The 26730-nt window shown below is 39.1% G+C and overlaps 1 protein-coding gene across 4 annotated transcripts in view; it reads left to right on the plus strand.

Moving 5' to 3' along the window:
- The window catches only part of PTBP2 (polypyrimidine tract binding protein 2), a 43819-nt gene extending 24843 nt beyond the window's left edge, over nt 1–18976 (plus strand). The window contains exons 5-14 of one of the 4 annotated variants that reach the window (XM_062606174.1): nt 335–478; nt 3283–3447; nt 3528–3638; nt 8189–8384; nt 14280–14434; nt 15879–15912; nt 16376–16468; nt 16835–17051; nt 17153–17230; nt 17366–18976. In XM_062606174.1, coding sequence (XP_062462158.1) covers nt 335–478; nt 3283–3447; nt 3528–3638; nt 8189–8384; nt 14280–14434; nt 15879–15912; nt 16376–16468; nt 16835–17051; nt 17153–17230; nt 17366–17498 — 1326 coding nt within the window. In that variant the 3' untranslated portion in view covers nt 17499–18976. The remainder of the gene's footprint in view (nt 1–334; nt 479–3282; nt 3448–3527; nt 3639–8188; nt 8385–14279; nt 14435–15878; nt 15913–16375; nt 16469–16834; nt 17052–17152; nt 17231–17365) is intronic. The other 3 variants (XM_062606175.1, XM_062606176.1, XM_062606178.1) reach the window with 3 other exon arrangements.
- The last annotated feature ends 7754 nt before the right edge of the window (nt 18977–26730 follow it).

Raw genomic sequence — 26730 nt, forward strand, 5'->3', positions numbered from 1 at the left:
CTGTTAAAATGCTCTTGAAATAAGTCAGAACAGTAAGTATGAAAACCAAAAAGCCTTAATTTTTCCTTTTTATGAATTTATACTGTCTTTTAGTAAATTATAGGGGTAACAGGGTATGGTGGAGCTGCATATAGCAAAAAGTTAACTGTGAGAGAAATAGTCCCTCATCTTCAGGGGTGAATTTTTGGACTGGTAAACTTGGTATATAGCGAATGACATCTGAAGACTGGTATTTGTTACCATGTGTTTTCCGGTGCTTTAAGTGTTTTGAATATGCTGCTAATATGACTATTATCTGCCTTGTAAATACTGAAAATTAACTGTTTAATCACAGGCATTTTTGGAACTTGCCACAGAAGAAGCAGCTGTCACCATGGTGAATTATTACTCTGCTGTGACGCCTCATCTTCGGAACCAACTTATCTATATCCAGTATTCCAATCATAAAGAACTGAAGACTGATAACACACTTAACCAGGTATATTTACTGTTCGGTAGTATTACAAATGCAGGCAGAAAATGAGGCTTAGTGTGTGTTCTTGGCTTATGTGGCATATGTTTAAATCAGTTAGTTTTGTCTATGTTATAATGCTACTGTAGTCTTCCCTGTGGTCTTTTATTTTGTGACACTGAAAGGGATTGGCTTTCTGTGTGATCTTTCCATTATGATGAAATCTGGAGAGGGACTTATGTCAAGGGCATGTAGTAATAGGCCAAGGGGAATGGTTTTAAACTGACGGTGGGGACCCTCAGATTAGATCTGAGGCAGAAGCTCTTCCCTGTGAGGGTGCTGAGGCACTGGCACAGGGTGCCCAGAGAAGCTGTGGCTGCCCCATCCCTGGCAGTGTTCAAGGCCAGGTTGGATGGGGAGCAATTTGCTCTAGTGAAAGGTGTCCCTGACCGGGGCAGGGGGCTGGAACTACATGATTTTAAGGTCCCTTCCAAGCCAAACCAGTCTGGGATTCTATGATAGCCTTTAGAAACAACAGTAATCTGTTGAAAGATATCTTGGTTCTTATTAAGTATAGTATTGATTTTCCAGTTGGTGCTTCTAAACTGAAAAGTTAGAATCTTGTGATAGTTTGGCTTCTAAATGTACTTTTTAAAAATTGAGGAATTTTGTGTTCCCCAAAATGTCAGTGATAAGGAAAAATAAATTCATTTACTTAGAGGATGAATTCTGCCTGCACATCTAATGAATGGACATAGTCCTTTAAGAAGCTTTCTCTTGCGTTGTCCTCTGGCGTCTGTGCTTAATCTTTTTTTGTACTCCATGTGTCCAGTGTAGAGGATGTGCTGACTTTTCAACAGCTTTTATGCCACTATACTCAGTTTAAACATATTCCCAGTCTTTCAGGTCTCTATTTCTTTAATTTCAAACTAAATAATAGAAATAGGTACTTGGCAGTGAGTATTCTGTTACTAGTGTCTCCAAGGCATTCTATACAACACAAGGTGGTTGGATGTTCTCTTTTCTGTAAGGAGAAATAAAGGTGGTGCAAATGTTGCTTTAGTCTTCTTTTGGTTTGGATTTGAAATTGTCTTTGTTTCCGGATGTTCAAGCTGGAAGATACAACGAAGTTGGGATGTTAGTGCATGGAACCAGAAAGATAAAGAGTTTGAAGAGGAGTGCAAGTGTCTTAGCTATAAAGAAGATAAAAAAACCTTTAAAAATAATGAAAGTAGGAAAAGGTCCAGTAAGCTGTTTTCTGAATTTCTCAATAATAGCAGCTTCCAGGACTGTTTTTAGTTCTGTACTTGGAATGAGTTGGCTCTGAAGAAAACTTAAATGGTCCATTTTGAGTATGTTTTCTCTCAGCTCTATAATTCTATGTAAATCCTTTTCCTGTGAGACATCAAAACACTGAGAGGAGCATTTAAACTCCTTTAAACCAACCATTTCTTACCTTGTGTTGTAGATTCAGGAATCAAGATGACAGTTATTTCTGTAACTGTAATAAAATATGATGCATAAGCATAGATGGATAGTGCTAACAAGGGTTAGATGTTCAAACTGCCTTCACAGATTCCAGTTCTTTTGATTAAACAATCACTTGAAGGAGTGAGTTTTAATTCCCGTGCGCTTCTCCTGTGCTTACAGAAGGGAATAGGAATCAATCATACAACTTGGCCCAGTATTTGGCCAGCTTGAAAGTTCTGTATTTCATACATTAGGGAAAAAAAAAACATGTTTGTTATCAGAAGATGTTTTTACAGTTACAGTGCTATTAAGTTTAGAGGTAAATCTTGTTTTCCCAGCTAGTGTTCACCAGGTCTCTGTGTTTTTTGTTTTGTTTCCCCTTCCCCTCCCTTTTCCTTACTCATTGATTCCTTTCAGGATGAGGATTATCATGTAAGTTGTAAGCTATGAAATCGTGCAGTAGCTCTAATACCTTTAAAATATGCAGCATATGTTCATATGGTGGTTATTACTTATACCTGGCATGCTCACCCATCTCTGTTTTGTATCGTTTGCTTCATAAGGCTCCTGCAATGAAAGCATTAAATGGAACTCCTTTTTCCTGCACTTTTTCTTTCTCAGAAAAAGACATCTCATTTTTCTGATCCTGTCAGTTTGGGCACTGGAAGTAGTGACATAGCTGTGTAGTTTTGTGCTGTCATCATGTGGTTACCTTTGGATTTCTAAAGCCCTGCTTGTGTTTAAACACCCCAAAATCCCCACACATGAAGAGGATTTTGTTCTTCTGAAAGAGGATGGATAATAAACACCAGTTTGTTTTACCTTTTTGCGGATACTACTTCCTGACATTTGTCAGCCTTGTGTATGATTCCAGTGTGTTAAAGCTGAGAAGTTTAGAAGTGTTAGCTTAGTATTAGCCCTTTCTATCAGAGTTCTGAAATGGCAGGGAAATGTGAACTGTAATAGAATCTCCTGGAAAATAGGTTCAGTCCTGCTGGTTTCTGTAGGCTTGTCGTTTTTTTCTTGGATTTGGTTTTTGTTAAAGGAAAAGAATCTTGAAACCTACAAAATCTTCACTTACTTCATTGTTACTAGTACAAGTAGGATTGATTGATACCAGTGCCATTTGAAGCCCTTCTTTATTGTGACATAAGGGTTAATTGATGTTTTCATTTGTCTCTTCTCACAGAGTTGGACTGCATTGCACTTACGTTGTGTTCTGTCTGTAGCTCTCAGTTTGAAATCAGTGGGCAGTTTTCTGTTTCTGGAGTTAACTGTATAAATATTGCTAATTAATTTCTAGCTATCATCTTGAAATATTAACCAAGCTGTCTTGCCTTTTCTTGTCTTTTGTTTTGAAGAGGGCCCAAGCTGTTCTTCAGGCGGTGACAGCTGTGCAGGCAACAAATGCTCCCATTAGTGGGACCACTGTTAGTGAGAGTGCAGTGACTCCAGCTCAGAGTCCAGTACTCAGAATAATCATTGACAATATGTACTATCCCGTAACCCTGGATGTTCTCCATCAGGTAAGCCCAATTTCTTTTGAATTTGAGCTCTCATTTGGGAGGAACTTCATGTGTAAAACTTTTACCATGTTTCTTGGCAGATATTCTCTAAATTTGGTGCTGTGTTGAAGATAATCACATTCACAAAGAATAACCAGTTTCAAGCTTTACTGCAGTATGGTGATCCAGTAAATGCACAGCAAGCAAAACTAGTAAGTACAGTTTTCTTTTAAGGCTGGCGACCTTCCTGTACTCTAAATGTTTGGAAGATGTTAATATGACAAGTACTGACCTTACTAATGTGTCATACTCCACCCCTTGTGCGAATTCTTTGAGATGAAAAAATAGTTGGGAGGTATGATATTCCTGTTGCATAAAATCAGTATTTGAAGATACTATGTTTAAGGATTCTGTGTCTAAAGATTTGTATACATCTATAATTTTGACTAAGTATCTTAATAAGACTTCACATGTGCAAGACTGCCATAGTGTAGATGTCAACAAGCAGTAGAAATGTAGGCTGTGATGTTGGTGCAGAATTAATTCACTCTAAGCAGGAAATTCTGTAAGATAGAATCATAGAAAAGTAGGGTTGGAAAAGACCTTAAGATCATCCAGTTCCAGCCCCCTGCCACGGGCACAGACACCTCATACTGGGGTAGGTTGCTACAAGCCCCTGTGTCCAACCTTTCCTTGAACACTGCCAGGGATGGGGCAGCCGCAGCTTCTCTGGGCACCTTGTGCCAGTGCCTCAGCACCCTCACAGTAAAGAACTTCTTCCTGATATCTAACCTGAGCTTCCCGTATTTCAATTTGAGCCCATCACCCCCTGTCCCATCACTACGGTCCCTAATGAAGAGTGAATTCTTGTTGCTAGGTTCTTTCTAACCATCAAAACAAAGATGTGATTTGTGGATTGGATAAACATTTATAGAAGTATTTAATTATTGTATCCTAAAAAAAATTACCTAGAGCTCATTGTAACCGTACATGTCCAGAAGAGAGAGTGCAGTCTTACTCATGGGATCAGACTAGGAAGCAGCTTTGGATGAGTGATACAAGGGCAGGATCTTACTTGTGTTTTAATGAAGGTTTCCCTGCCCATGGCGGGGGTTTGGAACTGAATGATCTTAAGGTCCTTTCCAGCCTGAACCACTCTATGATTCTGTAAAACTCTCCTGTCCTAGGTAGGAAAGGCAAGAACAGGTAACGGGTTTTATTCATTGTAGAGAACCTCTGTATAAATTATGATAGATCAACAGCATGTAATCTGTACCAGTTGTTTGGAATTAGTTGAGTGGGATAATTGAATGAATCTGTGGCAACAGAAAAGTTGAACCAAAGGTGGAGGCTGGATTTTTTTACTATATCGATTTTCAAGAGCTAAAATGGAATGAATTTATGTTTTCAGGCCTTCCCATAGAGGCTGGATTTGTGGGAAGCTGGTTCAAGTTGATGTGCTTGTTCGGTGTTGCTTGGCAGCGCAGGAAGTGCTTATTGCCTCTAGATGACAGAATAGCTGAGAACTTGAAGCAAAAGTGAAAAGCTTGCACCTCAGCCTGAGTTGGCAATGAGTGTCTCTTAGTAAGGGAAACAAAAAATAGGCTTAGTTTTCTGTTACTGTACGGAGTGATGACTATGTTGAAATCAAGACCTTCATGGTGGAGGATGATCATTTTTATCTTCATCACCAAATGAAATACTGGTTATTGATAAAAAAGTATTTTAAAAAGGTGGTCAAGACAGGAATCACAAAAAATAAAGAGGTTTTCAAAAAGCAGAGAGGAAGTGTTCATGCTGTTGGGAAGAGTAAAGTCAGCCAGAATGAAGTTACAAGAATAAAGGTGATTTACAACTTGATTTACAATGATGTATTATCTTATAATCTACCCCTGCAAAGCAGTCTGGAAGTATTTGTATATTTGGAGTATAATTTAAATTAGGGATATTCTTCTCAGAGATGAATAGTATCAAATATTAAATGGTGTTTGAGTAGAGGGAGATGCAAGGATGTCACTGTAATAGGAAAAAGATTTGCCTGGACAGGATACACCTTTTGGGTTTGAAGTAGGTTTAAAATAGTGCAGAAAAGATCTTTAACCTACAATTGCTGCAGAAAGCAGAAAGCAACTGAAGTAATTTAGGTTCATGTTTGAAACACTTTATAAACAGTTGGATGCTCATGTGTTTGTTGCACAATTTTGTAATTCAGGCTTGATTTGTGTTTGGGAATTTATTTTTTCAGTAACATTTTAATGCTGCTTTTAAAGTGCTCTTCTAAAGCAAAATAGGACATGAGGTGATACATTTCTTTACCTTTTTTGAGCCTTAAATAAATTATGAGAAGGTTTAATGGAAAGATGATGTCTGTGCAATGGCCTGTAGTGATCTGAAGATGTATCAGTGTCATTCTAGGGATATATTGTAAGGAAGTAACAGAATAACAAAGGATGAGGTTTGTGAAAGTATGGAAGGAACCTAAAGATATCTCGCTGTTGTTGACTTCTGACAAACTGGTACTAGATCATGGATTATTGTATGTATTTGTTCCTCCAGTTTTTCATGTTTTGATTAGGTTAGCTGTTCACTAGTAGTTGCTCATGGGTGAATGACTAAACTCATTGAGTGACTCCTGCACATACAAGCATTGTCAGAGTGATCTTGGAGCCCATCTTGGTGACAAATTGAAATGGTCTTCAGTTTATAGTTTCATATTTTAACCAATTATAACATAAATAGGCAAAATGCTAAGAGTAATACCCCATCCAAGTATTGAAGAATGCCAAATTAGAGGGAAGGTTTAATTTCCCCCCTATCCTCCAGAGCTAATAAAATAAAATAAGTACAGTTCTTAAGGTTGATCGACTATGGTCAAATGCAAAGTGCCACCACAAGAAAAGTGCTTGAAAGAAGAGTCAGATGATGGGAAAACCCCTCTGGTTTAAATATATCTGGAAATAGAGTAGGAACACGAGGATGTGGTAGCTACATTTCAGTTGCAGGAGTTCAAAATTAAAAGCATACTAAAAGACGAAAGAGGCTTTCAATTTCTTTCCCATCAGTTGTTACTGTAGAAGATAATGGGGAAATCAGAATGTGGCCTTAATAGAAGAATACTTATTAAGGAAGTTAAAGAGCAATTTGGAAAACTGAAGGGCTGGAAGTACCAAGCAGAGATGCTATTCATTTGAAGGTTCTGAGAAACCAGTGACACTGACAGGAATGTACAATACCAAGCCTCTGTGGGACCACTTTTGCTATTTGAATGAGCAAGTAGTGAAGAATTGCACTCGCTCATTTCCCATTGAGGTAGATGATGGCTACACTAATTTGTGTTTCATCACCACCCTCAGATTGGATTGTTGCTGTCTGTTACGCTGCCAGGTGAAGATGACAAAGCTCAGGTTCTGTGCAATGCAGCAGTCTAGCCATGGGTTGGAGAAGGTACGGAGTATGTGCAGTAGTAGAGCACATGGAACTACTGTACTTCTAATGAAACAGAAGGTGATGTCCTATAGATGTCTTTATGCATGAGGAGATACTTGAAGCATCAAAAATAGCTCATTTTCATAGTAAACAATCAATATGTTCAGCATAACCAGCAAACTTAAATTTGAATAGCTGTAATCTGGAATCCTGTAGAAAGATATCGACAGTTACTAATGCCTCATCTCTGGAGGATTAACTGAAACATGTATGTAGTGCATGCTAGTCACCTTGGCCCAACATAGGTCGAAATGGAGAGTTCCTGCTGTAGTTGGCCTGTAGGTGATTCAGAGTACCTCTACAGAGGTTCTGCTGAGGTTTGACTCTACGTTCAAGTTCTTTCCTGTTGATGCGAGTGACAGCTACAGGGTTGCTCTGCACAGGTATCAGTCTACAAAAGATCTCTGCTATTGCCCTAAAATCTGTAATAGGAACGTCAGGTAGTTGTTGCTGGAATGGGAAGCAAGGACATCTCCAGATAACATATTTAGCTTCAGGGTAGTTATCCATGATTATTGCATTCAGGATTTTCAGGCATCTTGAATCCTTAAGAGCATAGCTTGTGCTAGGAAATGGTAAGTTTATATCCCAGCATGATGTTCTGTAGTATGGAATACCCCTTTGGCTGCTTTGGGTCAGGTGTCTCAGCTGTACTTCTGTCCAGCTTCTTGTGCCCTTCTTCACTGGCAGAGCATGAGAGACTGAAAACTGTGTGTTTATCAACATTCTTCTCAAGCCATTGGTATAGCATTAGGTTAGCAGATAAAGTTGCTTTTCTTTTAATTTTGTCACTAATTCTGTTGAAGGGGAGAAGGAGAACATGCAGGAACAGTGTAGATACTCGGCTGTATCAAGGAGCTGTCTTAAGATGGTATTTAAGTCTAGATGATTTAGGTTGTTTTTTTTTTCCCCTCAGGTCAACTTCCCATGTAAAAGAATACTTGTGTAATTTTTGCTGTTCTTTTTTCCTGTGAGCAGTTTAGTTGGCATTATGTCCATGTTAAAGTTTCACCATGGAATGCAGGTGAATTAACTCCACTCAACAGACTGAACTTTTAAGTTGGATTGCATTGCCCCTTTGGTGCATTAACAGCTTCTAGAGAAGAGAAAGAAACATCAGGCTTCCTGGAATCGTGTTAAGAGAGGTTAATGAATGTGTTTTAAGCTGAACTGGTTTTCAGATGGATATATGTGTATACACCTACCTTGTTGAAAACATAAAAGTGCAACCAACCTGTACTGTGTATTATTTAAGTAACTTGACTCCCTTTTCCAGGCCTTAGATGGTCAAAATATCTATAATGCTTGCTGTACCCTACGGATTGATTTTTCCAAACTGGTGAATTTGAATGTCAAGTACAACAACGATAAAAGCAGGGACTACACTCGTCCTGATCTGCCATCTGGTGATGGGCAGCCAGCGCTGGACCCAGCTATTGCTGCAGCATTTGCAAAGGAGACCTCTCTTCTAGGTATGATTCTTGCCTTGTTCTTTTGGATTGCAAAGTTGCTTGATGAAAATGATTGTTAATTCTTCTTGTAACAATTAAGAGATCTTAGGTTGCAGTAGTGTCCAAAGGCCCGTTCAGGGTTCAGTCTCTATTTTGAGCTGAATTGTAGTAACATAGTGATGTGTGTGTTCATTCATGCTAATGCTTATTTGTAGTGTCATATTATGAAAATAACAGTTTGTTGGTTTCCTTCAGTGAGGAAAGATTATGTTCTTTGCTTAAGAGAAGAAATCTGTATTTTCACTTCTAGTCCTGTGGTACATAAATTCTAATGTCCTGAAGTAGTAGGTGAAACACTCTGAGAGATAAATGTATTAGGCAAAATAATGAATGCTTGGGAGGGAGTTGTAATGCGTGTTTTTAATTTATCACAATTCATTGCCTCAGTTTCACTTCTACTTCTGTCAAGTTGCTATTCTTCAAATTGAATAGTACTTGGGCATGATCTGCTGACTTCTGTAAAACCTGATTTATTCTGTTGTGATCATTGTTCTTCCCACTTAGTCTTTTCCCATATTTTCTTCTTTCATCAATTCCCATTTTTCTTCTAAAGAAAACTTCAGAGCAACTTCAGATTTTGTGCCTTGGTTTTGGTACAGGATGGGTCAGCTTGGAGTAAGTCTGAGTTAATGTAGTAAAGGGGGACCTCTGCTCTGTGTGTTACAGAAGTTTGGAAGGAGCTTAGTGAATGATGTGGGCCCAGGAAAAAGGTGAATATTGCACTTAAGGCTACTGAGCACTGTCATGTGTCTGCCCTTTTCTAAAATCAGATCACTTGAAGGATACATTTCCTATCTACTTGTAATTCCACATACTCCCACCTCAAATTCCACTGATTTTGGAATGCTTGACTTCACATCCTCCAGGCTGACTTGCAAAATGGTGTATCGCTTCTGCTACAGGAGTTTGGGGAAGTAAAAATACTGTTAAGAATCTAGAGTCTCTGAAGAGATTTCCTTGTTTTGTCTTTTAACTTCCTCTTGTTTAAGTATTGAAATCTTTTTGTGGATTGATAGGGCAGATGGATGAGTGTTTTTAAGTGTGACACCACAGGGATGAGTGCCCTTGGGGCTGTTAGTAATTCTTTGGTCAGCACATAATGAGTAGAACATAGACATGGGGCTGCAGTCATGTTAGCTTAAATGCACCTCTTTAAATGCAGTGTTTTTCCAAGCAACAGGAAAATCGAAGGTGGACAACATGAATAACATCTATTCCAGTGAAGTCAGACATGTTCATTTTGATGAGTACTGCAGACACTTTAACATGGTTGTTACATTATTTTCTCTCTCTGTAAAAGCATTCATTGTTTGAAAGAGACTTAAGGGAGTTGGAGCCATTTTCTAACCCTGCTCATGGCCAGTTGAGAGAGCTCTGAGTTGTCAAAATGGGAATGGTGCTCGTTTGAATAGGGGAACATGGTTCTTAGTCTGGGCTCCTTACTGTGCAAAAAGGCACAAAATAGAAGTGATAGAAATAAGAAAGGGCAAAGGATAGAAGAAACCCTCAAAAGCTTAAATGGACACTGCAATTTATAGCTGCATTTTTATTCAGATATTCAAAAGGAGAAGGTTGAGAACACTTAGTTTATAATATGGAGGTTGGCACACTGTGATGTGTGAAGTATGGCAGAATGATAGCAGTGACCTTCCTCCTGCTTCTTCCTTTGAATATTTCATTTCCTTTTATTTGCTTTAGAATTCCTGTTTCTGTAATGTTGCTAACGATACCTTCAGAGTGTACTCAGTCAGTGTCTGCTCTGCCCTATTCACAGATGGCACCCAAAGGGCATGTTTCTCCATGAAAGAGTGGAGCTCCATTTTGAGCTTCATGTGATGCTCTTCAGGTTCTTTAACGTGCTCAGAAAGAATACCCTAAATTGAACCTGTAGCATTCTTGTTAAAATCCTTGCTGTACCTGTTCTCTTATATGTATATAATGAGATCATTAACAGAAAATGTGGTGAGGACTCAGGTCTGGCTTTTACTTATGTTATGCTGTTACATGCTGGATAGTTGTACATGGGATGTGTTTTTGTTGTTGGCTTTTTAACTCTCTTATCTGTATGTCAGAAGTGAGATTTAGGTTTAACATGATTTGGTGAGCTGAGTTTTAGTGACAGGATGTGAGTCTTGTTAGTCTTGCTGTTTAGATCTGCATAAATACTAAACCATTACATATCTCCATTTCCTTCTGGACAGAATGAGCCCTTTTCTTTAGGAAACGTAACTTTATGGTGCAGTGTAGGAACGCTTGCAGCTTCCAGAACTGTTACGCAGAGACTTTAAAAGAACTTACTGTCTCCCTCAAACCAATTTAGGCTCAGCATAAGAAGCAGGCCGGTAACAGATACAAAAAGATGGTGGTTACTTGACATAAAGCTGCAGAAAAGTTTTATACCAGGTGTAGGGATTAAATCCTGTTCCTAGTCACATTTATGCACACCTGCATTAAGATGACTACTCCTGCTGCTTGTGGTTTTCACACATAAGTTCATCATCAGTTTTTGGTCTGGCTTTAATTTGCCTCTTATTAAAATGTCATTACTAGCTTGCATTTTAGAAGTAATGCACAGAGATACACTGAATGGGAGTAAATAATGTGACATGCTGTGTTTAAGCTTCATTGAGGACAGAGACCTCCGGAAGCTAGGAAAACGGTGTACAGTAGTTGTCTATTTTTATTAATATCCAGAAAAAGCAAAACCATGTTACCTGTAATTGTTCAAAGCCAAGATAAAACTACTGACCAAGCTATCTCACACCAGTTGATCACATTCACAAAGAAGCTAACTTCTTAAAGTAGTTTCAGGTAAGTTGTCAAATCTTAGTGTGTTGCATGCTAAATAGTAATCATAAACCAAGTTTTTCTTAAATTTATTCATTAACTATTTTTGACTTGCTTAAATCAGATGGCAAATCAGAGAGCAAGAACTGTGGTTGCTGTGGGTTTGTAATTTGTCTGACCTTTGCAAGAAATGAGGTCTTTGTATGCTATGGAATCAGTTAGAAACGTATCAATCAAATAGATGATCCTAGCCCACATGCATCGTTACTCATTCGTCTGCTACATGCTCAGCTGTGATAAAATAGTATCAGAAATCTTTGAGACTGAAAATTGGGCGTCTTTTCAGTGAGTCTTTTAAAAGAGGGAGAAAATGGTCAGAATGGGCTGGTTTCCAGAAAGTTGGGAAATCTTACAGGAAAAACCTGTAAATAAACAGCAACTGTATTGTACTGAGCTGCAACAAACAAAAAATTATCATAAGAATGACTCAAGATTTTAGCTACTAATATGTCATAATATTTAGATGTCTAAATTAGAGTTAAATGTTACAGCTGAAAATAAGTTGCTGTGGTTAATGCTCCAATAGCTTTAGCCCTTGCTGTCATTGCTGGCTTGCTTTATGGGCAGTTTCCTCTAATGCCCTTTAAGATTCTTATTAAATTATCTATTTCAAAGAATAATAATTGTATGAATGGTGTTGGATTAAAGTCAGGGAAGGGTGCATACACACAGCAGATTTGAAATGCTCTGGTATCTTGTCATTTTCTAATACCTAAATGATTGCTGTTGACCTGATATAAGTTGTTTCCCTTCAGGTGGACATCTGTCACTCCTTACTGTCATTCTTCACATTTCTGTCTGCATGACCTTGACAGGAGCTGAATGTAACTAAACATGACAGCATATGCAATACAAAGCACTCAGAAGTACATTTGCAAAATGATATTTTAGAGCAGAACTGGATTGTTATAGAATTGTTTGAGGGTTTTAATTTGACATTCACAGGTTTCCCTCTGAGTTACAGCCTGATTTGGGGAATAAACTTCTTCCAGTTCAGTGTTCAAGGCGAGGCTGGACAGGAAGTTGAGCAAGCTGGGCTACTACAGGGGTACTTTATTCAACTGCATCCTCTTGTATTTGTTTTTTCTTAAAGCTGTGTTCTTAAACTTTAACCCAAGAGCAAAACACACATCATATTGATGTTATATTTTTATGTTGCTATTGATATACGTAAGTATATAGTATTGTACCAAATACATTTTGAGAAACAAAATTGCATCACAGTGGTCTATCTAATTCCATATCCTTTCTCTTGGCTGTTAACATTACTTCTGCCTTCTCTGCTGGGAGACCTAGCACAGCCCTCGTAATGGATGCTCACACAGTAGTATGCCTGGAGAGAGTGCTTTCCTCCCCAGAGGGTGCTCAGGCATTGGACCAGGCTGCCCAGGGCAGTGCTGGAGTCACCGTCTCTGCAAGTGTTCGCACACTGTGGAGACAAGGCCTCAGTGCCATGGGTTAGTGGTGGCCTTGGCAGTGCTGGGGTAAGGGTTGGGCTGGATGAGCTTAAAGGGCTTTTCCAACCTAGTGGATTTTGTGATTTGTGAAGCAGATTGTATGTTACTTTATTGCCCATTTAGTGTAACTGGCTGTTGTTTACATAGACCATCTAATATGGTCTCAAATCTGTTGGGTTTTTGCAGGATGGAAGGGAAAAAGAGAAGATAAGGGCTTTTGTTCTTTTTAGGTATTCCAGTCAGTCCCACAAATACAGCATCTAATGCAGTAAGAGATGGTATTTGTTGCCTTTGATTCAGGTAGATTTTCCCTTTATCTTGTGGCATGAGAGATGAGTGGAATTGTCATTAGTGATAACTTTGTGTTCCTCTGGTCTGGCCCCTGAATACTTACATTTTTAATCTTCTAAACTTTATCAGAAAGCATCCTGTATCTTTAATTTCTCTTCTTAGAACACTTAGTGGTGTTTTTTTTTGCTATGCGTCTTGACAGGAAATAACCACAAAATATTCCAATGCTTGTGATAGTGTTCAACTGTATTACTTACTGATCAAAGTAGTGATGGATGTCCTGTTCCCTTTGAGGGGGCATTTGTCCAGCCATTTTCACAAACAAATGGGAATGAAGATGGAAATCTTGTCCAAGTTGTAGGTTACTGCTCCCCTGCTGCTCCCCTTCTGCCCTTATGTGTGTTCTGAGAATCTAATTGCAGTAAAAGACAATAAAATACTCAACTTATACTTCTTTTTTTTACCTACTCTGCTAAGCCAGTGTCTTTTTACTGAACTCTGTAAAACGCACAAATAAAATATGGATCAAATACAATAAAAGCTGTTCCGCTGTAAACTATAGACAAGGCATATACATGACAAGAACCTTCCACTGATCCTGGGAGTAGCACAGTCACCTTGTTACCCCAGTGACTTGACCAGGCAAAACCACCAGCTCTCTACACAATCCATGTTTCCTTGGAAGAAGAAAACTAAAAGCACAGCTAAAGGTTTAGCCTAAGGGTAGTGTGCTGCTTCAGGGAATTGGATTACAGAAGCCACAAAGCATAATCAGTGGTTCTGCCTAGAATCTTGAATTGACGACATTGCCTCCTCACCTCAGTTATGCAGAGGTTCTGAGAGGCACGGAGGCCTTTTCACATGACCAGCTCCAGTGTTGCAGATTGAGTTTGAAGCATCAAGTTGAGGTGTCCCTGCCCATGGCAGGGGGTTGGAACTGAATGATCTTATGGTCTTTTCCAACCCAAACCATTCTGGGATTCTATACATGAGAAAAGTTTGGTGCACAAAATGTTGATGTGAAAAGCAAGTACATTTTACACCTTCTCAATTCTTTGAAGACCTGATCTGAATAAGAAATAATTTTCACTTTGCTGCTTGTTTTGAATTTAACAACCCTTTCCGCAAGCCTTTGGAGGACATTAGCAGCGAATGGTCTGCTCTGCAGAGTGCTGTATGCAACACATGTGCTGATAGAGGGACTTTTCTGCACAAAATGACTTGTGTGTGTTTCGTAAAATATGCTTTATTTTAAAATTAGGGCTTCCTGTTGCAGCTGTTCCAGGAGCTCTGAGTCCTTTGGCTATTCCAAATGCTGCTGCTGCAGCTGCAGCCGCTGCTGCCGGCCGGGTGGGAATGCCTGGAGTTCCAGCTGGTGGCAATACAGTTCTCCTGGTTAGCAATTTAAATGAAGAGGTCAGTGAAACCCCTTTACTACTTCTTTTGCCCTCTTTAGTCACCGTTCATTTGTCACTATGATTTCTTTGCATTTGGCCTCTTGCATTTGAATTTTAAGCTCAAAGTATTTTTGCTGGTTTTCTTTAGTAATCCCCCCAAGTTAATTTTAAAGCCCTTATTTTGTTTTCCCAGGTAGCTAACAACTTAAAATGTCCTTTGATAGTCGGCTACCTATTTTTTCTAAGAACGATGTGGTAACTACTGCATGTTTGACCTTGGAATTGAAAGCTCTTCTTTTTTTACACCTCTGCTTTCTTTTGCAATTATAATCCCATAAACTAGAATCTTCCGTTTTGTTTCTTCTAATGGTTTGCTGTTTCATTCCATGCTTGTAGCTCACATTTGAAGGTCTTTAATTTCTGTGAACTACTCTAACACGTTTTTCTTTGAAGGTTCTCCCAAAGATCTTGACGGGCAACTCTTCCAGTCTCTCTTAGTAACTTTTTCCTTTGCAGTAACTCCTTTGTCTTTAAAATTAACAATAAGAAGAAAAAAACTGGTGGCAAAGCATTTTCACTGTAACTTGTATCTTTCCTGCTAACTCTGAAATCTCCAGAGGTTGACTTAGTTTTGCATTTTGACTGTCCTTTTACATTTCTTTTGATGGCTGTGAAAGCTGGTATGAAATGTGGGACGTTTGTATCAGTCTAGCTGTTCCATTTTTAACTGGCCTCTGTCACTGTAAATCATGAAGCTTTTTTTATCATCTGGTGCTATTTTGTCATCCAGTCTTGCATGTGAAGATGTTTTTGGTCAGAGTGCCGTTTGGAAAGAGGGTTTGCCTGCATTTCATAGCCAGCCATGCTTACGCAGTTCAAGTTCCAAGTTGAAAAGTTCTATTGCATGCTCTTTTTATTTATTTTCATGTTGAGATGAAATGCTGTAGTTGACTCTTGATATGAATGTACTTTACCCATATTTGTCTTGGGTGACTACATTTTACTCAGTTTTTCTTGTACAGTACATAAACCAACCATTTTCTGACCAAATTCCTGCATTTCCTATGTACTGACCTATATTTTATTTTGTTTTTGTTCCCCACTTCCTTATTTTTTTTCTTCTGCATTGCTGTATCCCCTTCCCCATTTCATCCTTTTCCCTTTGTGTTCAACTTCCCTTTTCCTTGTCTTTCCCCCAACTCCCATACCCTTCCCTGTCTTACCCTTCTCCTCGTCTTTTGTCTCCATTCCCTGTCTTCATTCCCTGTGTTCATGCTTCTGTGCTTGAACAAAATGTTCCTCGGACCAACTTGCCCCAATTAACCGCCTTGAAACCATGATCCATGACCACCTCACCATTCTGCGGGAACCACCCTTCGTTATGGATGATCTGTTCATCTCCGCTCTTCCTCGACTCTTCTCTCTTCTTGTCTTACGCTGCTTGCTCTTCTCTCCTTCTAAAGATGGTTACGCCCCAAAGTCTGTTTACCCTCTTCGGTATGTTATTGTTAGCACTATACTTTTATTATTGATTTGATTTTGGTTTCTTGTTTGGTTGGTTTTCTATTTTTTGTTTCACCTTAATTCTTATTTGTAGCTAGCACTTTGGCTTAAAGTTGAAGAGTAAATCTCTTTGCTATTTTTCTTTTGCTGTTGAAAACTCTCCATAGAACACAGATTGATTTATTGATTTGTTTTCTTTTAATGCATGCTAATATATTTTGCATGGTCTTTAATTTAATATCATTCACATAGCTTTGAGGGTTGATCAGGAATGATTCTTTTCAAAATTCACTATTCAAAAATCTTTTATCTCCTTTATTCATTTGTGAGAGCGTTGAGTTTGAGTGAGTGATCTCGTTGCTGTCTGAATGTTCCATTGATATGTCAAAATGTATTACTTCGGTGACTTGCCTTTAAAATGAACTTTTTCTTTTGGGTTACCTTTGACTTTGAAAAGGTGTTTATGGTGATGTGCAGCGTGTGAAGATTTTATACAATAAGAAAGATAGTGCTCTTATACAGATGGCTGATGGAAACCAGTCACAGCTGGGTAAGATTAGTTTTCCATTTCTATTCCTGTTAGTCTTAAGTGCTTGAAATTACTCTGTGTGAACTGAGCATGTTCACATTTGTCAGTTTGTCTTGTATCCTGGTTATCCCCAAAATCCAAAGACTTGCATGCACTTGTATTCCAGAAGGTCTGCACAATAGCCTAAATGAATTCAGCAGCTTAATCGCATGTGATAGGCTTTAAATAAAATGAAATATTCATGCAGATTCTGCAGAGACGGAATCAATTCCAGCCTTTTAGCTCATTGACCCTTTGATTTGCTTGGGTAGTGGTCTTGGTTGCTTGGGTGAAGTACCACAAGCTATGGTAAAGTCATGCTGAATTGAGTAAACCTGTCTTTTTCAGCCATGAGCCATCTTAACGGACAAAAGATGTATGGCAAGATTATTCGAGTGACCCTTTCCAAACATCAGACAGTACAACTACCTCGAGAGGGACTTGATGACCAAGGGCTGACAAAGGATTTTGGTAATTCACCTCTGCATCGCTTCAAGAAGCCTGGTTCAAAAAACTTCCAAAATATATTCCCTCCTTCTGCAACACTTCATCTGTCCAATATTCCGTAAGTGTTGGCTCTCAGTCGCCAGTTGTATTAGTATGAGTCACAACACCCCAAACGGAGTAATAATTTCTTGCTTACGCTCATTTCCTTTCTATTTGTAGACCATCGGTAGCAGAAGAGGATCTACGCACATTGTTTGCTAACACTGGAGGCACTGTGAAAGCGTTTAAATTCTTTCAGTAAGTAACTTTCCTGTATGTAGCTCTGCCAGAAGACTGCGTTAAGTGTGTTCTTGCAGCTTGTCTTAAGGGAAAATAAACATCAGGAGAAACCCCTGTTGTGTTCGAGTTCCTAATGCTGTTATTTTGTTTCAGAAGAGATCACAAGATGGCACTTCTTCAGATGTCAACAGTAGAAGAAGCTATTCAAGCTTTGATTGATCTTCACAATTACAATCTGGGAGAAAATCACCATCTGAGAGTTTCTTTCTCTAAGTCAACCATTTAAAAAGGCAGATTAGAAAAGGAGGGTATATTGCATTGTTTGGTGTTGTCACCTATTGACTGTTCAGGAAAGTGGGGACCAGAGTTTGTCTTCTCTTGTTTTTTGGGTTTTTTCTATTATTTTCTTCTCATGCTGTTATCATTCCTTGATTGTTTTAAAAACTTAAACCCTTCAAAGCAGTGATTCTAACTGCTGGTGTTCAGCTGTTGTTGATAAACCATCCTTTTGTTGACAAGATTTCAAGTTAATACCACAGGTTTTCAACTTAGTTGACGTACGTGCCTTAAACAAGGAGAACTAGTACTGCTGGAATTGCATAACTAGTGAAAAGGCAGATTTGGTTGTCTGGGGCACATTGTTACATGATGATTTCAATATGTTTTGGCAGGGGTGTGTGAAAAGGTTAAGCTTTTGTTTCTCCTGCTTGATAGATTTCTTTTATCTCTGGCTTGTCACTTAGTTTTCTTTTTAATCGAATAAGATGAGTTACACTGAAAGAGTTAAAGGATGTTATTTGATTTGCTTCTTATTTGCTTTGTGTTCATTTGTTTGAAAAAGGCCTTTAGTATTTCATCGTTCTGGTCTAGATTCAGTTCTGAATGTAGGCATTAGTTAAAATTAACAAGGTACAGAATATTAATTTTTTCAAAGGACAAAAAGTGACTTCTGTGACTTTGAGCCCTACATGAAAAGCATTGTGGGATCTTAACCTTTTTGTACACACTCTTGTGGGATGTATCATATAAATGTCAGCACTAAGTAATGTCTTGTTTGTGGCTGAATATTTTTCGTAGATGTTTTTTGAAGTTGACATGACTTACGTGCATTTCAGTATATATTGCCATCTTTAGTTTGTAATTAAGATCTGGAATATGGTTGTGGATTTCTGAGCATGTACAGACCGGTCAAGCTAGTTCAGGAAATGGTGCATGTATTTTTTCAATGAAGAAGAAAGTTTGCTGCAGAAGCTGGCAGGAAATTTTGGGGCAGTTTTCTCAAACTGACAAACCAGGTGGGACCAAAGTTTATGTGCCTTTAGTCTTAATTTACCTTGCATTGTAATATTGAGTTTTAATAAATCTCTTCAAGCTATTTTGTATTTAGAAATTGATCTGACTTTACTATAAACATGGCTCAGAATCTACAGATCCAGTTAATTTGAAAGCAGTTCTCTGTCAGGCTGAACTGTTACCTTGATTCTGTTTCAATGACCAATACTTTTTGAAATTGATGTAACTTAGTTTCAAGATCCATAGATTCTGTTATCTATGTAGAGACAAAGAAAAAAATGGTCATGTATATTTTCTATTAGTTGAGTTTTTACATCTTTAGAATTGTAAAATTCAGTCTAGTTTGAAAGTGGCACAATTAAAAATTAATTTTCTAACAAAGTTGGGAGGTTTGACGGTGGTTTAATTTCATTTTGTGTGTACTCTGCTTACCTCTGTAGCATGCTCAATAAACACTTCTGTAGCTCTGTATTCACCTTTTCTGTCTTTCTCTGCTGCTTTCTCTCTCTCCTCTTCTTTGTTTTTCACTTCTACTGTGCTTCTAAATTCATGTTTATTCTCTGCCAGGGTGGGAAAAGCGTAATACTCCAAAATCCAATTTATGGCATTTTACCAAAATCTGATGCTGTGAAAAAAATACCAGCTCCTTATTTTCAGAAAGCTAGTGACCCCTTTGCAGGCGTATGTGCATATGAAACATTTCCCACCCTGTTGTAACTTACTGCTTTAAAGACATAACTTTTATTGTAGTTCGTTAGCTCTCTCTTTCTATCTTTTTAGTTTGGAAGCAGATTTATGCACTAATAGATCTCTCAGGTTTGCCATGCTCTCTTGCTGCAGTTTCATCTCTCATTTTTTTTGTGTCTGCTAAAGGTTTTCTACTAATCATACAATATACTCATGGGCTACACTTACAAAGTTGGGCTTTTTTTAATGCTAGATTAGTGGACCATGCATATTTCAGACCAGGATATTTCACCTCGTCAGAGACATGGGTTCAAATTGAATGTAAAAACAGTGGGGGCACTTTAATAGTGTTTCTTCATATTACTTTGAACTGATTGTTGTGGGTTTCTTTTCCCCCTCGATTAGCAATAGGATTAAAACTTTTACACAATCCCCTTTGAAGAGTAACTGTATGATCCCAAAGCATTACATTGGTAAAAGGTGTCAGTGTTCAATTCAGAGCATATTTTTGGCCCTTCTCCAGTAGAACTACTGTAGATTTATTGATGTCAGATTTATTTGTGACCGGATGCCTGTCCTTTGGATTGGCTTTCAAATCAATAGCTATCAGCTTTTTAAAGGTCATGGTACAACATAGGAGGGTTGCATCGGTCTTCACTACCTAAAATAACATACATTTATCAAAAATACACCAAAGGTATGACTTAAGTTATATCGCAGTGATCACCCAATCTGAAATGCCAGTAGAATCAGATTGCATCCATACCTGACACATAGGAATCAACACCTTCTTAGAACAGTGCACCCAAACACATTGATGTGACTGTCTCCCAGTTGACTTGATTGGTAGGTAAGGGTCTGGTAGAGCTGATCTTTCCAATTTTCCATCTATACAATATGATTTCCTATGGTTTTTTTAAAAGTTAAAATGTGTCTTACTTCCTTTTGCATATCAGAACGTGCCTGCATGTTTCAACTAGAAACGTGAATCTCTTGCCAGGCTTATTTCCTTACAAAGAAGTGTCTGTACTTCTCTCATTTTGAAGAGTTCTGTGGCAAAAACCTCAAGGGAAAGAATATATATTGAATTTGATTTTTTTCATCAATTCAGGAACTTTTATTAGGAGGTTATATTTGTATCAGCCAAAATTAAAAGCAATGAGAGTCATAATTGTCATGAAAGCATTTTTCATTAACTCGGTGAAGAAAATCACTGCTGCGGTATTGATACATAGTCTTTAAAGTGGGATCTCTTCAGAATATACAGGTTTCATGTCAGAACTGCTTGAACTTTCCAAACCTTGTTTTTCTTGAGACTTTACTGCATTTTGTATAGTACTTTGTACCTTTTTGTTGTTATCAAATGTAAATAAGTTTCTGTATTTTTAGCTCTTTGGGATGTGAAAATGCAAAGCATCATTTTTATTAAAAGTTTACTACAAATAAGGTTCCTTAGACTAGATTTTTCTCTCATGGAGCAAAGACATCGGTTGGGAAAGTCCAAAACTGATTCTTCGAACAGGTAACATCCACTGGCAAATGCAATAGAGAAATGAAGTAACCCAGAACCATTCTGACTAAAAATTAGGGGCAAAACTTCAAATTTAAGTGGATTGACTTTAAAGGATTTCTTGTATATTCTGAATTCACATGTTATTAAAAGACACCTTTGCCCTGCAGGAATAACAGTTCATATGACTAGTTGTGAATCGCCATTTTGGGATGTTTTACATTAATTTTCAGTTCTATATAAGCCATCTTACAAAAGACAATCCCTTTGATTCATTGTGACTGTCCTTCTGCTTATTATAGCGTTTTACAGCATGACAGCACCCATCAGGCATTTATCTGCAGTATTTAAAGCCTTAAATTTCATACCCTGGTTTACTCTAGATAATTTATCTGATTCTATGCTTAGATAACAAGTAGTTCTGTTGAAGCACTGGGAAAAGAAGGTGAGAATTGTGTTCTTCTCTACAAACAGGTATATAAATCCACTCATCCATCTCAAGAAGTCTTTTTCCCAGTATGACATGGTTTACAGTGAGCAAGGTTCCTTAAAAAGATCTCATTGTGTTAGGCAGGGGTGGGGCTGAAGCATGGATCTGTTAAGACCTTCCTCCATCCCAGAGTGAGAAAACCTCAAGTTCAGAGTTTTGCCGAGTTGACCAAGTTTTCCTTTAAATGATTTCACCAAATATCCCATCTCCTGTAGTCCTCTGTATAGGAAGGGCTATGGGAAGTTTGGAATGTGGTCAAGATGTGAAGATAGGCTTTCCCAGGTTGTACAGCGTGTGCAAGGTTTCTTACCTTCCTCGTCTACACACGGCAAGAAGAGAGACTGAATTTCTGGAACAGTGGGATTTATCATCCTATCTTATATTTAATGGACCTTGGGAGGCTTAATCAGTGGGCTGCAGTCATCTTAACTAAAGAATGACCATCTATTCTGTTAGTGCACGATTAGCTTGCTAGAGCCAGTAACAAAGTTGCTGCCTTGCTGAGGAATCCACCACACAATAATAAAGCTTCTGAGAATTTCTTTAACTTGTTCTATTGCTTTTCTTTTAATGTAAAAATTCATTTAGAATGACCTGAGTCTTTGGAGCTTTGCAGATCTCTACAGGGCACCTATACACACACACACACAGGCGCATGTGTGTTTGGGCTCTTCAGAATGGTTAACAAAAGGAGATGGGTGAGTTCCTGCTTCATGGTTAAAATTACCATTTTTACTGCATGATGTTGCCATCTTTTGAGTTTACTGAACTTTCACAGCTCAACCAACTGCATTTGGAAGGTTGATGTGTCCTTTCTTGTTGAGTTCTGTATGCAGGCGGCAAAGGCAAAGCAAAGAACTAGATTTCTTCCTCTGGAAAATGTGAATTATATGTGGATTGGCTTAAATACCTCAATAATAATAATAATACCCCCCCCCCCCCGGCTCAAAATAGCACTGCTATTATTAAAGAGCTCTGCATGTTTTATGAATTTCAGCCGAGTTTCACAAGGAAATGAGACATGCGTAATTGCGCTGTCTGCATGTCAATGTCCTGTTCCCAAGATAACCTCTCTGTCCTCCCTCTTAGTCCTGCACCCTTTGGCTGGGTTCCTGTCAAGAGAGGGGATGAAGATCTCACGTCCTAGGGTGCTATGATTTCTATGCTCATGATTAGTTGGCTTGTGAGGTCAGTCCTTCAGTGCTGTGGGAAAGGGAAGGAATAATTCTGCTGCATTCTCTTGTGTTTTGGCAGGTATTACTGAAGGAGCATGTACATAATTCTCTTAACAGGCAGTAGCTTGTGAGGCAGCAGATGTAATGGGGGCTGGGGGTGCTGGGTGTGGGACACAAGAAACAGAAGGGATGTTTTGCAGCAGGAGCAATATTGGAGCATTGAGGGAGTTTCTGTAGGTTTCTTTAAGTTGTTTTCATGCATAAATAGCCCTTAAAAATGGTTGGTAAGGGGAGAGTTATTGGTTAAATTATTTGGGTGGGTGTTACTTTACAAACAAATCTGGTCAAAATCAACTCATGAGGTAAGTGTTTTCTGCTCAACAGGTGCAGAGGTGTCAGAGCTCAGGAATTGCACGCAGGCTGCTGTGAAAGCTGGTTTTCCCAGGATGAGGACTGATCATCCCTGGAAGCCAGAGAGACTGAAAACTTGAAGCCTCTAGCCCGAGGATAGGCTACATGTCAGGGTAGTTTAGAGTGGTTGACACTGATGGCTTTCAGGCATTGGAGCAGGCTGCCCAGGGCAGTGCTGTAGTCACCATCCCTGCAAGAGTTCGCACACTGGAGATGAGGCCTCGTAGTGTTAGTGGTGGCCTTTACAGTGCTGGGTACAGTTGGACTGGATGAGCTTAAAGGTCTTTCCAACCTGTTTGATTCTATGGCAAAGTGAGCTAATGGGATCTAGAAAGAGATTTGCAAGAGGAGTCATAAGTGACACACTGGAACTCTCATTTTTTGATTAAAAATACCCACTGTAAAATTCCTAACCATGTGTATTCCGTGGAGTGAAGCCTCAGTACCCTTTGGGCTGATAATGTTCCTTAATGCCTGGGGCTGACCTCTTGCAGCATCAGCATCCTTTGTGGAGCCAAAATGATGCTAGACTATGTTCTTTGCTGAAGCAAGAGATGCTTCTTGGCAGCTGCACCTGAGAAGCACCAGTGATTTACTGCATGTAGTGGGACATCAGCCTTGCTCCTGCTTCAAAACAGTGACAATCCTAAGCTAGTAAATAGCCACAGCACTGTGCCACAGCATTCTCTTGAGCATGTTGTGCTTCGTGTCTGAACATTAACCTAAAGGTATTGCCTTTAAGATTTAGATACATATTTTGTGTTCACAAAATATGGGGTTGTGTTTCCAGGTTTGAGTAAGTCTGTAGTGCATTTTGGTCCACAAAGGGATGGTTGTGATAACCAAATCACTGCCCCTTATCACTCACTTGAGTTACTCAGTGAATTTGCAGTGTGTGGAATACAAACATTCTTACTAACATCAATATTGACATTTACTTGCAGTTTTCTTATGCATACCTGTTAATGGTTAAAGTAGTTCCTTTCCCAAAGCAAACACAGTAAAGTATTGGATCTCTTCCACAGGCTGTTGGTTCCTGTGGCTCTGATCTGTAAATTCTGCACTGGGGTTCTGGGTTCCAGAAGCTGTGAGGAAGCAGAGACAGGACACCTGACCCAAACTAGCCAAAGGGGTATTCCATACCACAGCATGTTATGCCCAGTATAGAAACTGGGGGGAGTCACCCGGAGCAGGTTGCTGCTTGGGTCAGGCTGGGTGTTGGTCAGCGGGTGGTGAGCAGTTGTATTGTGCATCACTTGTGTTTACTGTTTTCCCCTTTTAGTTTCATGTTCTCTCCTCTTGTTATTTCCCTTATCATCATTGGTAGCAGTGTTGGTTTTGTATTGCACCTTAGTTACTGGACTGTTCTTATCTCAACCCATGGGATTTACGTTCTTTCCAATCTCCTGCATAGCTAAAGAAAGGTTACAGAGATACTCTCCCTATGTTGGGAGGAGCTATCCCAAGCTTTCCTGATAGATTTACTGCAAAGTAAATCTATTGTGCTTGGTGTACTTAGACGTTGTTATAAAGCCTACATTTTCCTCAGACATCACAGTGATTACGTGCTGCAGCTACTAGATTTGTAGGGATCTAAGACTTGCAGATTGAGTTGCTTCTAGGACTTCAGCGCTTTTGAGATCCTCCCATCACCATAGCAGGTTGCATCTGTAATTTCAGGACTTGTAGGGTATATGCTGTAAAGTGAAATTAGGGCTATATCAACTTCAGGCTCTTGGATTAAGATCCAGGTAGCCCTAGAAAAATCTGGGAGCCCTGTTTTGAGGCTGTTCCTTCATTGGAAACCCTTGAATCTTGATTAGTTATACTGATTTCAGCTTCATGTAGTATTAAGCACCTGCTAGAATCCTGAGTAACCAACATACTAAGAGAGAAGCTCCTCAAATGCTTCATATTTTTGGGAATGTTTAGGAACTTGAGAAATGTTATGCTTGGAATCATTCTTTTATAATAAATAATAATGTTATACTTAGTCCTGTACTTTGTAATTATTTTTTGGTACATCTGTCAGGAAATGTTACTTACATTTCTGTTAGTAGAACTCAGTCAATGCAGAAGTCAATGAATTAGTGCATGGAACAGCAGGCATTAGTTTTCTGTGCTGGAAAACCCGAGTCTAGACTTGTGCCATTTAGGAGGTTGTATCTAGGCAACTGCTACTGAATGCTGAGATTCTCTCTTTTGCAGACGTCTGCTCTGCCCTGCCAAAACCTTGTTTCTAGGGAGAAGAAAAAGTGCATCCAGATGCAGTGACTGAGTATGCAAGGAAAAGGAAACCAGGAGAAAACAGTGTAAGTTCTGAATTGCTATACAAGAACTTCAGATCTCCAGAGACGAGACGGTGGCTGAGAAGCTTCCTCTGCATGTATCAGGTGCAAAGTGACTGCTACAGGGCAAGTGATCTTGGAGCAGACGCTTTTTACACCCCTTCCTGTATGAATCCTTTTTCCTGCTTTTTGTCATTTCAGCAATGCATTTGCAGTTTGTTAAATTACCACGTTTAAAGTTTGTTCAAATGGTTAATCAGCACTATGGAGATGAGCTGTGCAGCACCGATCCACTTAAATCATCTGAGACACTGAATTTAGCTGAGACATTGCAAGCTGTTGATTAATACAACTCTGACCTATAGTGCAGAATCTGAACGTACATTTTTGTGCCTCTCTTGAGTACTCGTACATCAAGTTGCCTTTCTCTGTCAGGTGGCAGCATGCCTCTTTACTACCATCCTATTGTTCAGAGACACTAACAGCTCCTTCCAGTGAGAGAGCTGATGTTTTAAACTGCTTGATTTATAGGAGTTACCAGCCTTGTTACTTCCTTATTCTTCCCCTGTACTTGGCAGCTTTACAGGTGTCAAAATGCCTTACACTTGTTAACATTTAACCTCCTTTTGCAATCATTTTCAGCAGTAAAGAAGATGGAATAGTTACAAGATTCAAATAGTTTGGATGTCGGCTTTGTTCCAAATTTGAGTTTTGCTGCTTGCGGTTAGAAGATGATCTCTGACATTGCCTCACTGCCGAATGAATTTCTTTGTACTGGGCACATAACAGTCAAATTTACTTTATTATCACTGGGAATAAGTTGTTCGTAAAATCTCCAAGAAATGGGTAACATTCCTAATAATTCCAGTACAGAAGTAGCTTAACCTTAATAAGGGAAATTTGCAGTTTTCCATCCACATTCTGAGTATTTAGAAGCTGGTGTTAGGTTATCAGTAACTAAACCATTGGTGGCTCCTCCTGCATGTAGGCAGGGTGATATATGCCTGGTCTTTAGGAAGATGAATCTGGTGATGCAATACTTGTCTTCTCCAGTAGTTATCCATAGGAATACAACACAAGCTGCTAATTCAGTGATGCTGAAACATGGCCAGTTTGTGCATCTTGTACTAGTGCAGCTGCAGGGTTTATAGGAACCAGTAAGTGTAAGGAAGAAGTAATGTACTTAATGCTTGGAAAATTGTAAGTGGATTTTTAAAGGCTCTTAACACGTACAACCGTCTGATATCTTAAACCAAATGTGATGTTCTGTGCCAGATTTAGCTACACACAATAGGCATATCACTTCAAATATCTCTCCTATCCCTTTGTTAAGGTGGCTATCAAGGACAGGAAGGTGTTCCAAATGCTCCTATTGCACTGAAAGATGTAGCCAGGAATTGTTCAGGAGGTGCTTCCACTTTATGGTTGGGCTGTTCTTACAGTTGAAGGGATTAGTCGTGCTCCTCCCATTCTTGGCTGCGTGATCTTCTGCCTGTCTTGTTCTTGCCCTTCACTTTGATGATTCAACTTGCTAAACTGACAGCCTCCCTCCCAAAAAAGGCAGGCTTTTCCCTTTCCCGCTTTTGGTATCAGTTTTTGCCCTGGACCTGGTCACTGAACGGCTAGAGAAATGCCAGAGTAGATAGAGCATACTGCTGGGAGGA

Source organism: Pezoporus occidentalis, unplaced genomic scaffold, assembly GCF_034315485.1.
Source record: "Pezoporus occidentalis ecotype Australia unplaced genomic scaffold, CSIRO_AGI_Poc_V1 ctg94, whole genome shotgun sequence".
NCBI lineage: Eukaryota > Metazoa > Chordata > Aves > Psittaciformes > Psittacidae > Pezoporus > Pezoporus occidentalis.